The sequence below is a fragment of the Schistocerca gregaria genome, chromosome 1 (genome assembly GCF_023897955.1).
Source record: "Schistocerca gregaria isolate iqSchGreg1 chromosome 1, iqSchGreg1.2, whole genome shotgun sequence".
NCBI lineage: Eukaryota > Metazoa > Arthropoda > Insecta > Orthoptera > Acrididae > Schistocerca > Schistocerca gregaria.
Window position 1 is genome coordinate 547,175,335 of NC_064920.1, and position 17,800 is coordinate 547,193,134.

General features: G+C 37.3%; 1 protein-coding gene across 3 annotated transcripts in view; it reads left to right on the forward strand.

The window, feature by feature from the left end:
* LOC126355929 (protein PTHB1) overlaps positions 1-17,800 on the forward strand; it is a 126,937-nt gene that overhangs the window by 23,071 nt on the left and 86,066 nt on the right. For 2 of the 3 annotated variants that reach the window (XM_050006500.1, XM_050006508.1), the window contains exons 3-6: positions 10,732-11,020; positions 16,252-16,340; positions 16,722-16,986; positions 17,385-17,632. In XM_050006500.1, coding sequence (XP_049862457.1) covers positions 10,755-11,020; positions 16,252-16,340; positions 16,722-16,986; positions 17,385-17,632 — 868 coding nt within the window. In that variant the 5' untranslated portion in view covers positions 10,732-10,754. Of the gene's footprint in view, positions 1-9,386; positions 9,451-10,731; positions 11,021-16,251; positions 16,341-16,721; positions 16,987-17,384; positions 17,633-17,800 lie in introns of those variants that run through there. The other variant, XM_050006517.1, reaches the window with a different exon arrangement.

Genomic DNA, 17,800 nt, shown 5'->3' on the forward strand with positions numbered 1-17,800 from the left:
ATTGGTGGTGCACGCAGACATGATGCATTATGTCTCCCCAACACATCCCCTACATTTAAGGTGGGGGAACGGGCAGGCCAGTCCAATCACCATTCACTGAGTATCCTCTCATTCCAAGAGATATTGTTTTTATCCATTACTTCAAACAACATATTAATCCACAAAGACCACTATAAGCCATCTGTATACTGGCAAAGTCAGTGTTTTATTATTATCAACATTAGAGTTATGCAGAATTTACATTCCAAAATTCAGGCAATTAGATAAATTGTAAAAGTAGTGGCTAACTGGGTGCTCTTTTGCTTTGTTTTTGAAAAATATGGTGATTTCAGTTTGCTGTCTGATGTGTTTTAGTAACTTGCTACAGCCATTTGCAGCAAAGTATAAAACTAGTCAGAAATCTTGATAGTTTGGCATAGTTGATGGAAATTATTTTTACTTTTAGTATTGTGGTTTTAAATTGTGGAGCTCATCCTAAATTCACCCTCATAATTAAACAGAAATACAGTTAGGGAATATATGTACTGACATGTAAACGCAAGAATCCTGAGGTCCCTCAGGAGGCTTTGCAAGAAGACTGTTATTCAGTTTTACACAGTAGTATTATTGCACACTTCTGTGGAGTACTTTCTGACCTTAGCTGCATTGGTCCAGAAGATGATGTCGTAGTACAGTATTGGTTGGAAGTCTAGCACTCATATTTGCAGGTCAACATAGTAAGAAAGATTTGTAAGAGCAAAGCAGGCAGATCTGAGTTTATGGTTAACATATCCAAATGCTGGTGCCACCTCAGTTTTTCATCTGTATATCTATGAATGTCACACATGGTACCTCATCCAGTACATGCAAATTGGTTTCTAGTTTTGGTACCTACCAGCCATTTATATATCTTTGGAATTATGTATTATGAGTTTTTGCCACATTAAGGGTTATGCTGTTAACTGTGAACCAATTTAAGCATATTCTATTATTCTCTTGACCGTGTCTAATATACCAGGAAAATCATTTAGGTATGTAAACAAAAGAAGCATGGTAAGCACCAAATATTGTAGGGTACCATATTTGGTGTTTACTCACTCAGAATGTACGCATATTCCTGTCATTTTATTTGCAAATGTGACTGTTTCATGCTATTAATATACTAGAATACCTTGTATTCCATACTGTTTTAATTTCTCTTGTAGTATCTTATAATTTACATGACCAAAGTCTTTAATATTCTCACAGAAAATGCAAACATGATTCTTTTTCTTGTTTAATTCTACTAGAGCTGAAGTATTTGACAGTGGTTTGGTGAAAACTGATTTTTTCAATTTCCCAAGCTGCTGAACAATTTTAAGTAAAATGGCATGACTGATGCTGGTCTCTAAATACTGTATGTGCACCATAATTTAAGCACCACTGTACATGTTGCAGGCACCTCCTAGTGTGGGCCATTAAGTCTTCAGAACACTTCCTGGAAGTGGCTGTTGTATCTTTTGACCACAGGCTAGTACTGGGCACAGTATATTGTGCTGTAGCCATAGAAATGTCAAGAGTCTGTGTCACCGTTAGGCTGGGATACAAGAAAAACTGAGTTCATGTTACCATCGATTGCTTTTACAATAGAGAAACCTTTAGGAAAACCATATTGAGCTATTATTAAAAGGTTATTCCCAGACAGATAGTTCAGTATTCAGTTGTAAACTACTTTTGCAAATATTTTTGAATACAAAGTAAGAGGGGAGACAGTGCTCAGTTGTTATCTCCTTTTTTATAAGTGCATACTTCAGCCTTTCAGGAAATGTCCCTTGACTCATTAACTGACTACAAAAGTAACTTGAAAGAGGGTTGGGGGTGGGGTTACAGTGCCCGTACAGTACAATGTAGTCAAAGTAACATGTAACATATATATAAAAGTTTGCCCTGTAAAAAATCCACTCGAGTGAAGGTTCTCTCTCTCTCTCTCTCTCTCTCTCTCTCTCTCTCTCTCTTTGTGAGAGTTCTTGATATTTCTACTTCTTTAATTTCCTTTGGTGTACCTGTCAGCAGCATTAACTGTCTCATTGTGTGCAGTATGTTACAGATTTTTTTCTGTCCCCATTTAGCATGTGATTCATTGTGGTAAACTGTGTGCATGAGATCTTGTTTGCACAGTTCTGTTTCTACTTGTGGCAGCCCAGCATAGCATAAAGCAGTAAAATATGTGTGACATACTTGTCTTTTAATTTTCTTGCACTACAATTTCTATCCTTTATAATATTTAATATGAATTAAAACACTTCTTATTGTTTATCTTTAATAAATCTTCCATCCATTGTAGTGAGGAACTTGAGAGTTTTCTTATCTGCACAGTGTCCTATGGACACATGTCATGTAGATGTAGGTGTGGCTGATGCACAGCAGAAATCAGTTAGGAAGTCTGTTGCTTCAGAAAAAGTAGGAAGAAAATTCTGCCGTTAGGTAGCAGTCATGAAAGAGGTGTGGGCCAACTTCTGCAGGGAAAATTAGGTGACAGCAACCAGGTCACAAACTTTTTCAAGCCTAGTACATCTCCCAGCCAAGTTATAGAGGGCATAGGATCGTTGTGTAAAGTTTTCACCAAGGAGGATCATGTTGTATTAGTGGGCTGAGCAGGGAACAGTATCGATAGGGACCAGGGCTACAGAATTGAGAGTGACCTGGTAAAAATAGCATCAGCAACGAACCATACTAATGTTGAGTTTGTGCCTGTTTTCAAGCGGTACGATCAACCCCAGTTGAACAGCTCTGCGGAGAGGGTCAATATGGAGTTGGATCAACTGCTTCGGGCTGGTGCTGGACCAGGGATTGGTTTGGTTCCTGTTGGTACTATTGGTAGGTGGGACTTTACTTCTCATGGCCTGCATCCCAATAGTATAGGGAAGGATATACTGGCTAGGTTGATAGCAAATTCTTTATGGGGGGACACAGCAACTCATGGAGGTAGTTTTTTTTTTTTTTTTTTTTTTTTTTTTTTTTTTTTTTTTTTTTTTTTTTTAGGTTAAGCTGATTATCTATACATTCAATATTGAAACAAAGTGTATCTGAAAATGTTAAGCATAATACTTGTGAAGACAGTAAAAATAACAGTAAATTTACTACATCAAAATATCAGAGGTTTAAAAAACAAAATTAATGAATTTCTGATATGTATTGATGAGTACAGTCTACAAATCCTGTTGATATTATTTGTATTTCTGAACATAATTTAGGCAGTGAAATTGAAATGCTTAATATGGAAGGATTTACCTTAGCTTCAAAGTATTGTAGAAAAGAGATGGAAGAAGGTGGAGTTGCCATTTACAGCAGAAAGGCTCACAATTATAAAAACATTGACATTCTTAAATACTGTAGTGATCAGCATTTTGAAGCATGTGCCACACAAGTAGAAACACACAAAAGAAGAATAATTATAGTCACAATATACAGGGCTCCAAATGGTAATAAATTTCTTAACTCCTAAAAATATAGAATTTTCTGGAGGATAGTTACTCAAGATCCATACTAGAGTCTCTTACCACTTCTTATAATCTCATTCCCTTAGTACAGTTCCCAACCAGGATTATGGCTACCAGCAGCACTGCTATTGATAACATTTTCGTAGATACTACCACACTAGCAGATCATAGTATAAACCCAATATTTAATAGCCTTTCAGATCATGATGCCCAGTTGTTTACATTTAATATAGTGGGGTCTGATTCGACGAATAACAGGAAGTGGGAAACTATACGAATAATAAATGAAAGAGAAATTGAATGTATAAAAACCAGTTTGAGGAATACAGACAGGAAAAATACGGTCATAGGTCACATTGAAAACTGCTGCCCTAAGAAAGTAATCAAAGCAAATAAATTAAATGTTTCAAAACCTTGGATTACAAATGGAATAAAAGAATCTTGCAAAACAAAAAGAAGACTGTACTTAATGTCAAGGGAAAACAATGACTAGAGAGCTAAATCACATTACAAGTTATATTGTAAAATTCTAAACAAAGTAATCAGAACCTCAAAATGTATTTATTTTCAAGAAAAAAAATAAATGCCTCTAATAACAAGATAAAAACTATATGGAACATAGTAAAAAGTGAAACAGGAAAAACTAATCAGGCAAATGAGGAAATTATGTTAAATGTAAATAATGAGTTGATTAGAGATACCTCCAAAACTGCAGACACTTTCAACAACTTTTTTCTTTCAGTAGCAGACAACTTAGGTTTGCATAGTTCCTCAGAAGACAGCGTAAAATATTTAAAAAATGCATTTCTGCAGAAGTTTGACAAAATTCAGCTATATCCTACCTCACTGAAAGAGATTTATAATATTATTAGCACTCTTAAAAACAAATGTTCCTGTGGTTATGATGAAATCAGCACTACCATAATTAAATGTTGCACCTCAGAACTTTGTGACCTACTGAGTTATTTATGTAATGAATCCCTCCAGATAGGCTTAAATATGCTATTGTCAAACCATTACACAAAAAATGAGACAAATCATCAGTGGAAAACTTCCATTCCATTTATTTCATTACTGGTAATATTTTCAAAAGGGTTTGAAAGGGTTACGTATAATAGACTTTATAAACACTTAGTACAGAAAAATGTTCTCGTTTGCAATCAGTTTGGATTTCGGAAAGGATTGTCAACCGATCAAGCTATATTCACTATTACAGATGATATATTAGAATCAATAGATCGAAAGTTATTGCCACTTGGAATATTCTGTGATCTGGCTAAAGCTTTTGCTTGTGTTAAGCATGATATCCTTATACCAAATTTAAAATATTATGGGATAACAGGAGTAGCAGGCTCATGGTTCTCACCCATCTTTTTAATAGAAGACAGTGTGTGTCTGTATCTAGCTTACCACATAACAATAGTCATTCAAAATATGAAACCATCAGACAAGGGGTGCCCCCCCCCCCCCCCCCCCCCCCCCCCCCCCCCCGGCTCTATTTCAGGTCCCTTGTTGTTTTTATTATATATTAATGACCTTCCATATGCAGTGTCACAAAATGCAAATTTGGTCTTATTTGCAAATGATACAAGTATTGGTATAAAAAACAGTACCCGGGATCTCACTGAGCAATCAGCTAATGAAATACACTCCTGGAAATTGAAATAAGAACACCGTGAATTCATTGTCCCAGGAAGGGGAAACTTTATTGACACATTCCTGGGGTCAGATACATCACATGATCACACTGACAGAACCACAGGCACATAGACACAGGCAACAGAGCATGCACAATGTCGGCACTAGTACAGTGTATATCCACCTTTCGCAGCAATGCAGGCTGCTATTCTCCCATGGAGCCGATCGTAGAGATGCTGGATGTAGTCCTGTGGAACGGCTTGCCATGCCATTTCCACCTGGCGCCTCAGTTGGACCAGCGTTAGTGCTGGACGTGCAGACCGTGTGAGACGACGCTTCATCCAGTCCCAAACATGCTCAATGGGGGACAGATCTGGAGATCTTGCTGGCCAGGGTAGTTGACTTACACCTTCTAGAACACGTTGGGTGGCACGGGATACATGCGGACGTGCATTGTCCTGTTGGAACAGCAAGTTCCCTTGCCGGTCTAGGAATGGTAGAACGATGGGTTCGATGACGGTTTGGCTGTACCGTGCACTATTCAGTGTCCCCTCGACGATCACCAGAGGTGTACGGCCAGTGTAGGAGATCGCTCCCCACACCATGATGCCGGGTGTTGGCCCTGTGTGCCTCGGTCATATGCAGTCCTGATTGTGGTGCTCACCTGTGCTGTGCCAAACACGCATACGACCATCATTGACACCAAGGCAGAAGCGACTCTCATCGCTGAAGACGACACATCTCCATTCGTCCCTCCATTTACGCCTGTCGCGACACCACTGGAGGCGGGCTGCACGATGTTGGGGTGTGAGCGGAAGACGGCCTAATGGTGTGCGGGACCGTAGCCCAGCTTCATGGAGACGGTTGCGAATGGTCCTCGCCGATACCCCAGGAGCAACAGTGTCCCTAATTTGCTGGGAAGTGGCGGTGCGGTCCCCTACGGCACTGCGTAGGATCCTACGGTCTTGGCGTGCATCCGTGCGTCGCTGCGGTCCGGTCCCAGGTCAACGGGCACGTGCACCTTCCGCTGACCACTGGCGACAATATTGATGTACTGTGGAGACCTCACGCCCCACGTGTTGAGCAATTCGGCGGTACGTCCACCCGGCCTCCCGCATGCCCACTATACACCCTCGCTCAAAGTCCGTCAGCTGCACATACGGTTCACGTCCTTGCTGTCGCGGCATGCTACCAGTGTTAAAGACTGCGATGGAGCTCCGTATGCCACGGCAAACTGGCCGACACTGACGGCGGCGGTGCACAAATGCTGCGCAGCTAGCGCCATTCGACGGCCAACACCGCGGTTCCTGGTGTGTCCGCTGTGCCATGCGTGTGATCATTGATTGTACAGCCCTCTCGCAGTGTCCGGAGCAAGTATGGTGGGTCTGACACACCGGTGTCAATGTGTTCTTTTTCCATTTCCAGGAGTGTATTTGTAAGTATCAATGGTTGGTTCACAGCAAATGGATTGTCACTGAATTTTGACAAGACCCAGTACATACAGTTTAGTACCTCACAAAGAATACCTGACCCTATAAGTATAATGCATTCAAACAATGAAATTAAAGCTGTCGACAGTGTCAAAGTTTTAGGGCTACAAATTGACCACAATCGAAATTGTAAAACCCACACTCTGGATCGAATGAAATGCCTTAGTTCAGCTACATTTAAAAATGAAGAAGTTAGTTTATTCGGCCTACTTCCATTCACTAATGAGTTATGGAATCATCTTTTGGGGAAACTCCTCTCACAAAGAGAACATTTTTAAAATTCAGAAACAAGTCATTAGAATTATATCTGGTGTCAGTCCATGATTATCGTGCAACACCAAAACCAAAAACAGTCTATATAAGGCTATAAAAGCTTAACGTTAGTACAAAATGGAGTCAAATACATGGGTACTCATATATTCAATAACTTATTCAAAAGTCTTGTAAGCAATAAAGATCGGTTTCAGAGTGAATTAAAAAAAAAATAAAATAAAATAAAAATAAAACTTGTACTTTTTTCACATCCCAGAGACTCCTCTCCAAAGGATCCATGGAAAACGATAAAAGTAATGTACTGTAATGGATCTGATTCCTAGACAACAAAAAGGTAGTGATTATCACTTCTCAGAAGATGAAACAATGGATCTCAAGCATGAATGTCAAAACCACAGTAAACAAAGTAGGAAAGAGTACCAACAGTTGGTGATGTCTTACCTCAAAACAGTAGACAGTCTACAATTGGTCACATGGGAATTCAGAAAGATACAGAAATTATTCCAGTTTTTTCTCTTAAAAATCTAAATCTTAACAAACTGAGAAACAGTTTTTGTAAAAATACCTGCACCTAGTGAGTGCCTTCCAATGGAGCAGTAAAAAGTAAAGAAAATTCAGTTCTATCTTTTATAACTGTTAGTTCTTTAATGGAGGAGGAGAAAGAAATGGGTTTTGGCAGAAGAAACGAGTCACTCATCTGATGTGAGGATAAGAGGAGATGAAGATCAAAACAAGAATCAGATTTTAATTGTGCAACTCTTCTACAGGACTTTAGTAGCAACAAACTATGGATAGTGTATGTATCCCAGCAACAAAATGTAATTGTCCCAACAATAAAAATTTAATATTTTCTAACAAGAAGCATGTGGTATCTTTCTGCATCAGAAGTCTTTTCTGCTGAATATCACAGAAAATGACTAAATCAGATTTGAAAACTACCCTACTGTTTCCCAGACAGTGCCATTATAAACAGACATCAAATGTTCTTAATGTAACATTAGGTACACAAAGAAATAACATTTGTCACTGTGCTATGCTAACCAAGCAACATAACACTTACCTCTGATTGTGTCCTGCAAGCAGCTTCCAGACATCAGCAAACAGAGGTGGGATTGTTTAGCAGAAACTAAAGTGTCCAAAACTATAGCTAGAATTTTGAGCTGGTAGGAATTCAGCTGGAAACCTAGAGGAGATTCTGCAGGTGCTTCTAGAGAACAATTAGGTTTAATATGAGAAGATTTAATACAACAGATTACAATTATCTGTCGATTCACTTGGTCAGTTGATGACTAAGTGAAGAACTTATTGAAGAGTGAATTAAAGCACACTTGTTACACATTTAGTGAATCCATGTTTGAGACTATGTTAAGAATAGAACAAACTGCTTCCTAAATTCACTAGATGCACAGGCAAGACGTAGATAGGCAACATAGCTACGGTCTTACCTAAGCAAACTCATAGGCCCCGTATCCTCTCATATGATGTCTTTGCATCATGATTACTATCCCTTAACTTCTTAATTGTTATCTCCTGACTTTCATAGTCTCCACTGCTTCTTCTGTAATAACCCCTTACATCATGATTCTTAACTCAAAACTCTGAACTGCAAATAACTCTTAGATTAATACTCTGCTTGATGCCACTCATGCCTTGACCATAAAATCCATGGCACATCAGGAGATGTTCATGGAACATCTTGTGGTATTCAGAACATTCCTCGGAAAGTTCCACGCTTATGTCACATATCGCCTTTGCCAAGTGCAGCCACTTCTGCCTTTGCCAACATTATCTTATTTCATGAGTCTGTTAAACACAGAGTGCTGCTTCTGTCAGTAACATTATTTGAAGTACTGCTCAATAGGAGTTTACTCTCGAGAACACAGTAAATATCCACAGCTCTTACCCTGGTTCCTTAACCCTTAACTACTATGGGTAGTCCCTCATACTGCTACAGTTTTTTGTCTTCTGATATTTCACACACCGCTGTGAAGCAAAGTGGACTCTTCTGTGTACCTTCCTATTGGATGGCAAGCTACATTTACCATAAATCTGGTATTGTTGCTGCAATTTATTTCTCAATTTTGGACCTCTGGATGTCTCACAGATGTACCATAGTGTTTGTGTGTCATGTTTTTGTTGAAAGTTATCATTTCTCCATGGCAAGAAACGGATACTAATTCGGAGAAGGAAACTGAAAGTGAAGAAGATGTGATAGGTGGTCATGATGGAGAAGCATACTTCTTTGGTAAGAACAGAAAGGTGTTTTGGATAGAGAAAACAGAAGCCACTAGCAAACATAACAACAAGGCAACTCAACATTTTCTTGCAGCTGCCTGGACTACAAAAGATTCCGAAAAGACTCAGAGAAAATTTGCTGTTTTGGTGACACCAGCATCAAATACAGAAATACTGTTTTGAAAAATGAAAAACCCCAACCTTTTGTTGTCCTTGTTTGAAGTGGAAAACAAGATATCCATGTCAACAATGTGGTGTTCTAATTTTGTTGAAGAATTGTGGGAGGGTGTGCGTGAAATGCATGCAGACTAAAAGCAAATCAGAATTTGATTCAGGGCCTCAGAAGAATCCATAAGGTAATTACTTTCTTCTTGATTTTTAAAATAAAAATTAGGCAAAATTTCTTCTTTGGTAGAAGTATGGGGTGGAATAATCACTCTAAGGCTGGAACGATGAGCTGCTAACTCAAAGCTGATTCCAAATCCAATTTGTCATTACTGAAATGTGCTTTTCCACACAGTTATAATGTGAATCTGTGATACCATCACTCTGATGATAATCTGTGAGCGAGTAGAGAGATAACTATGTAGTGTTACTTTAGTAATACATGAAATAAAAATAAGCTGCAAATTTTGTTTTTAGTTTTTAAAGTGTTTCAAATTCTGCATTATTTAAAAAATTCAAATTCCCATAAACTCTGTTTCCAAGAAGTGTAATGAACAACGGGAAGTCATGAAAAATATATATTCACCAAAACAGTGGTTTTATACACAAAAAATAAAAAGGCAGTCAGAGCGATCCCTCTGTAGTATTTGTGTTCCTATCAACATTCATAGTAGCTAAGGATTAAAGGGTTGTTATCCCTGAGTACACAGAAGACAGTTCATTGCCAGTGACTCTGAATTACACTTTCACAAACTTGACTTGTGTACTAATGCTTGTCATCATTAATTTTAGAAATGCAAGTATTTTGCATATATGCGGCAATGAATATTTCTGTTCTTATGTATAATGACTCATTTGAAACCATAAATGACTTAATTTTTGTCACTGTTGGTATTGCAAATAATAATTCCATGTGGCTCAATGAGCTGGTGTAAGTCTTTAAATTTGACCTAGTTTCAGTTGCTTGTGTGTCATTAATCTATTTTAGTTGTAAAACTGGGGAAAGTGGGCCTACTGTTTAACAAAGAATCCAAACCACATTTCGTTTTTGGTGGAGCTTCTCATGATTGAGAGTTAAATGCTATGTTAAAGACAGACTGAAAAAAAATCCTAGGTCCAACCAAGAGTCCATCCCACACTCTTTTTGTTTCCTGGCATGCAGTTTCCTGCTAGACCATCAAGCCCGACTTGGTGTTATAAAGAAATATATAAAGTGTGTGTGTGTATGTTGGGGGGCACAATATCCTGCCATCAGCAAATTCCAGTGGCACCCACCATGTGAGAGTTACAGTATATGATGTGTAAGGTATGTTTCTTGGGCGACAAGGAAGAGGAGGAGGAGGGGGGGGGGGGGGTGAGAGGGGGATACACAGGATATGTGACAGACATATATGTGCAGCTGTAGGTATATTTATGCTTGTAGATATGTTCTGTAATTCACATATTCATACTCCCATATATTGACATTTCAGGACAACTAAAGAAAAATATAATAATGTCTCTATTCAAAGCAAGGGAACTGTGGTCAACACAATGTGGTGCTGATGAAACATTTGATCAGACAAGTATTACAATTGCCAGTATTGAAGGAGCATCAGAGAATATAATTGTTGGCAGTCACAATGGTTTGCTCTACATATTCCAGCCTTCCGCAGCAAAATCAGAAGATGGAAAATTCATTGGGTACAGACCTTGTGATCTCCTCATTGAAACACATCTTGCACATCCAATTCTGCAAGTGTGTGTAGGAAAACTTGTTTCGTAAGTATTTGTCTTGTAATTTACAGTGTGTTATTTCAAAGCAATAAAATGGTAACTTACTCTGCAGGCTCTGACTAATTTGTAGTTATTGTTGTTTTTCTCAAAACATTTAATATGGTACCTTCTCGAGCACAATTTTTGAACTGGTTAAGTTCAGGAAATTAATTTAGGGTACTTTAAGACTTTATTTTGGCAAGTTCTTTGATAATGATGTTGCAGAATGGAGTGTTTTGATCTGATACGATTTTTGTTGATCTCGGTACTAAAGGGTGTCCTACTCAAACCTCCCTGATTTCAAAGACCCAGGGAAAAAAATCACAGTAGATGTCACAATAAAAAATGCACCACATTGTAGAGCATCTCAAAGAATTTATTTATTTATCATCAATACACCTCTGCATGTGAACCAATTTTAGCATGAAGAATATTGAGAGTGTATTCAATTTCTTGACAAGTTCTTTGTAACATTTCCTCTGTTATTGTTGCAATAACATTAGTGATACGATGTCAGAACGTAGGAATATTGTCCACTTTGGTCGCATGCATGCAGTTGTTCATGAATCTCCACATGAAGAAATCAGGTGGCATAGTGTTGGGTGAACGTGGTGGCCAGGCAATGGGTCCTCTGCATCTGATTCAATGATTGGGAAATTTCCTATCCAGGAACTTGCAAACAGCCATTGACAAATGCGGCAGAGCTCCGTCTTGTTGGAAAATGATGCTGGGTTGCAAGTCTTGTATCTGGGGGCACTCAAACTGCTCCAACATGTCCAGATACGCTGACTCATTCACTGTTTGTTCCACAAGAAGAACTGACCAACAATCCTGTTGTGCATTTAGCCCACGCCAGACGTTTAGTTTAGGGCTATCACAAACATTTCCAATGACAACGTACAGATTTTTTGAACCCCAAATCTAAACATTATGCCAGGAAGCTGGCATCCATATCAATACACTGCAGCATATCCGCAGCAAATTGTTGTCAGCGTGGTTTGTCATTTGGCCTGAGAAGACGCAGAATTTGCAATTTGTAAGCACATGTATGAAGACACTGGTGAAGTACACGATGCAATGATGATCAAGGTACATCAAGTTGCCTAGCTGCTTGACGAATTGACAACATGGGCTTCTGAGAAACATTTGTCTGATGTCCTCCACTGTCTCTTCTGAAACTCCATAAAGTGCACCGCTAGAATGTTTCAGAACACCTCTTGTTGCCAGAAACTTCCTATACCATTCCTTAATTGTTTTCACATTAGGTGGATCACATTCATACAGATGACAATAATTTCTTTGCACAGTAATCGGCAATTTTTTTTCTGCATACCACACTACTGCTTCTGTCCACTGCTGTGGAGTCGCCATTTTCACTTCAGGTGACCATGCTGCACTCTGGCGACTATTCTTGGCACTTCTGACTTGGGAATGTAAATTCTTTCAGATACTCTACAATAGGGTGCATTTTTCATTGTCATACCTATAGTGGTTTTTTTTCTCCTGGGTCCTTGAAATCAGGGAGGTTTGAGTGGGACACCCCGTACTGTCGTGTGTTGTTACACATAAATAAGGGACAAGTCACAATTATGACTTGTATCAATATTATAATTAACTCAAAATATTGAAAACAGCAATTACGTTGGTAGAGTGAAATAAATCAGCGAAAACCTTGTGGGATATAAGAAATCTAGTTTAGCACCTGCTACTTCACTTGCATAGACTGTATGACCTGCAGAGATTCTTTTTTTTAACCAAATTTTTATGTTGGTCACAAATTGCGGTTCCTTCTAAGCTTTCCACACTAATTAAGGCCATATAAGCATGGTCTTTTCTGAACATACTTTTGACCAAACGGCAATTCTGGTTGCTGGAGTCTAAAGTTTTTGTTAGATATGCCTTTTGCATTCGTGTCAGATATTTTCGTAGGAACTTTCATCCTCTAACAAATAAATTCTTTATATCAAACCAAGAAGTGAAAAACCAATTTCCATATATATTTTTTTAATGTAACAAAATATTTTCTTATACTTTTTTATCCATTGTTGCACTTCATTAGGGGTTAAATTTCCAGAAGCACTGAAACATGTATTTTTTTTTTTTTTTAATTCTAATTGAGAAGTCAAAGACCAATCATCATAGATGTAGCCTTAAAATTCCTTAACAAGTTCTTCAGTAATTACTTATTTTCAAAACAACTTTCTCCCTCAGTTTACCCCCTTGGTGCTTGAATTTCCAAAAATGCTCAAACATATACTTTTTATATTCTGATTGAGATGCCAAATACCAGTTTTCATAGATCTAGCTCCAAAATTCCCTTAATAATGACATACTTCCAAAAAGGCTTTCATCCTCTATTTCACCACCTTAGGAGTGAAATTTTGGACAATTGTTTCTTAAACAATGCCTATAGTATAAGATACATACTCTCTCCAAACTTCAAATTTCTATCCTTAAACAGTATGGGCTGGGGTAATGGTGACTCAATGAATCAATCTGATTCTATTTCTTCCTACTAGCGGCTGAATTTCCAAAAAACAGTGAAACATGTATTTTTTCATCTCTAACTGAGAAGCTAAACACCAATTTTCATAGACACAGCTTCAAAAATGCTTTCACAATGAAATATTCCCATAAAAACTTTCATCCCCTATCAGCCCCATAGGAGGTCCACTTCCAAAAACACTGAAACACAATGTTTGGTTTTTTTTATTTTTTTTTTTACCCAGAAGTCAAATATCATTGTTCATTGATGTAACTTTAAAAACACTTTAATAGTTTTTTTTAATAATGATATATTTTCAAAAAAAGCTTTCACCAACTCTTTCACCCCCACAGGGTTAAATTTCCAAAAATGCTAAAACTTTTATTTTTTATTTCTGACTGAGAAACCATATACCAGTTTTGGTAGGTGTATCTTCAAAATTGCCTTAAAAACAATATTGTTAAAAAAAACCTTCATCCCCTATTTCACCCCCTTAGGGTTGTAATCTCAAAAAATCCCTTCTTACAGTCAGGACATTGATTTTTATATACAGAGATCTTTGGCATGGCTATTTTAGATTGGCATTCATAAATTCTGTTTAGCAACAATTCTTTTGGAGCTACATTTTTGGTTTCGCCTTGAATCCTTCTCTATTTGACATTAAACTTTCAGGTGGCTTGTTGTACAGTGGAACACACATCTTCCTTATGCTGCTTTGACCTCTACACAGCCACTCACAAATTATAGATACATCATTGAAATGGAGGGTCTGATAATGGTGGATGTCTTTATTTTTTTATAAAAACATGTAAATTTTCATGAATAAAACACACTATTTTGTGACACACTGTTTGGTGAATGCGAATATAAAGCATGTGGGCAGGACGTTGAGCCGCAAAATAGATATTTAGTGATGGAGGAGAGAAGAACTTGTCTTCTTATCTTAACCATTCTCGTATGCATGATAAATCTCTCCCTTTGTGAGATGCTCCAAAAGTATTACAATAGATGAATACTGACTATACTAGTTGACAAAGTATGCATATTTCAGTGTTTTGTTGTCTCAGACTGCACTCAGGATGGTAATGCATAGTACAAACAGCTTAGTCTATTTATTAACTATTTTTATTTATGTCCTGCTGTAGAGTGTCATCTATTTACACTTTGAGGAATTTAGTAGTTACCTCTTGGTTTATAGACACATTTTCACCATCTAAAGTTGTCTGTCCTTGATGAATTTATATGTCGTGGGACAAAATTTATATACACCGTTTTGTCTTTATTCAGCAACAGTTTGTTTGTGTTTAATCACTTTACCATCTTGTAGTTTGTATTTGAAATCAAGATATGGAGCTCATTAACACAGTGATTTGAATGCACGATTTGATGTCTTCGGCAAACATTACTGGTAGATCTTTCTGAATGCTTTAGGACAAATCATTGATAAATGTAACAAACATAAATGGACCAAGTGTGGAACCATTAGGAATGCCTGACCATATGACTTGTTCCTTGCTCCAACGTTGCTTCCAGCAGTTTTTGAGATGTGCTCTATGAGACTGGTGCAAAATCAATCATTGGATTTTCCACTTATTGTGTACTGTAACAGTTTCTCCAGAAGTAATTCATGACTGACCATACTGAAAGCTTTTGTGAGATTGAGGAATACTCCTGTTGTATGCTTCTGTCATTGAGTTCACTGTAAACTTTATTTGGAAATGAATATAGGATCCCATTTATTGATCTTTCATTTCAAATGCCAAATTGACGAAGGGTCAATAAACAGTTGGTTTCTAGGAACTTAATAACACAGTCATATACTGATTTTTCAAGAACCTTGGATATGCTTGATAAGATTAGTATGGCTCTGTAGTTATTAACATCACTCCCTTCATCCTTTTAAAAGAGAGGAACCTCTTTTGCTGCTTTGAAAATTATATTTGACAGGATATGGGAGACATGATGTCACATTTATTTGAGAGAAGAGAACTGATATGCTATCAAAACTGCAAGAGATTGGTCTCTGCTGTATTTCACATGATGTGACTAGATTAAGAAACAATATTTTGTGGAATAGCTCTAGGTCTGGAAAGAGAAAGGGAACCAAGGAAGTAGATGAATTTTGTGGTGTTAAATTACGAGTATTTAAATTTTTCTTAATATGATTCGCTACCACTTTAAATGAAGTAGAACATCAAATGCCTTTTTTATTATTGAGTTACAGACTAGTTTTAAGTGTGTTATTAATGCATTTCTTGTTCATTTAATGTCTGTTCATAATTGTATGTATTCCTGTACTGTAAGAGTGGCACAGTCTGTTGAGTAATGACAGGTGAGTGATTAAGATGTGATAATAAATCATGAGATAGTGTTTTTTTTTCAGCTGCTTGAACACCAGTTCATAATGAATCAGCTTTACCCCAGCACTAATGCAAATAAACAGACCACACTAAAAAGGTTTGATGTATCATAACTTCTTAGCAAATTATGTTAATTATTAGGGAAAGTAATTACTAGGTATGAATTTTTTGACACTCAAGAAAATAATAATAATAATAATAATAATTTTTCAGCACAGACTTCTTGGTAACCTCATGCAGTATGCTGATATCCTTGCCATGCTGCCACATTTTATAATTTCCCTTTAGAATGCACATCCTTTATCTTTTTGCTCCTTCTTAGTAAATGAAATGGCTTTTGAATTATAGAATTACTTTCTTCTTAACTTTGTATTCTGTGTCTATTACTACAGGGGTTCGCAGAATCTGCAGATAGGTATTTTGCATCCTCAGAGTGTTGCTGTCTATAGTCTCATAACAAGACATGGTGCTGCAGAGCATGGTATGTATTTTTCATTGGTCAGTTAATGACATCTTATATTGAGTATTTGGGTAGTATTAAATAAAGGAAGCAGTAAAGGTAACCACTCTGTATATGCAACTCAATGGGGTCCCAAAGCTTAGCAACATTTTCACAATTGCTCTTCTTTCTGTTGAGCACTCAACACCTGAACAATGCACTATTTGGTTATATATGCATTTTATTATCTTTTATAGTTGACACACTTTTTGTGTGGCATTGGATGTTAGTATTCTTTTGCAATGTACTCAACCATTGCGATGAATATTTCTGTTGCAGCATTTTATATTAAAGTAAAAACTGTTCAGAAAATAACAGCTAGGGAGACATTCTTTTACATGTCTAATTTTGGCTTTTTTCTAGGTGATCAAAGAAGTTTGGCATTGGCATATGAACACCAGCTACGGCGATCAGCCTTTAATATGGTCATTGGTCCATTTGGTGGTGCAAGAAACCGTGATTTTATTTGTGTACAGTCTCTTGATGGAGCTTTATGCTTTTTTGAACAAGAAACTTTATCTTTCATACAGTTTCTACCAAATTTCTTATTGCCAGGGCCAGTCGTATATTTAGTACAATTAGACGCATTTGTTACAGTCTCTTCACATCTTCATATTGAATGTTACAGGTATGTTATTAATTCAACTTTAATCTTGAAGTAGCATTTATTTGAGTTGGTCTCTCTCTCTCTCTCTCTCTCTCTCTCTCTCTCTCTCTCCACTTAAGCTCTGTTGATGTTACAATTATGTTCCTCATATGTCTGTGAAATTATTTCATTGTGTTATTATAGCTCCAACTGTGGACACGGCATTTTCCCCTACTTTGGTGCAATTAAATCTATCCCATTCTTTTATGCTGTTCTTGTTGCCACCCTGGTTGACTCATATATAAAATGAGAACAGAACTTAAGAAGAGGCCATAATATCATTAAACTATGAGTTATCCCCCCCCCCTCTCCCCCCACACCAAAGCAAATCAAGAGATACAACTACATAAACAAACAATGTTTCCTTTTCTCTAACTTAGCTACCAACAACTTGCTGAAAGAAGTAGAATCAAAGACCAAGATGTCCAAGAAGGGAGAAAATTAGTTGCAGAGTGGTCGTACAATCTTGGAGAAGCAGTTATTGATGTTGAAATAGTTTCGTGGACCTCTCATGATGACATAGTGGTGCTGGGTGAAAGAAACTTCTTCTGTGTACAGCAAAATGGTGTATTAAAGTTTATGAAGAGATTAGAGTACAGACCATCCTGCTTTTATCCATATATAACTGGTAAGTAAGAAGTATTTTTGTGCCACTGAAGCACTTGATCATTGTGTTTAATAGCATTATTGAAATTCTGCAATACGTTGTCAATAACCCCTGCTTCATTAATTTACAAATGTACAGTAAGTGATATTATTGCATTTAAATGTGTCCAAAACATACCACACAGTTATT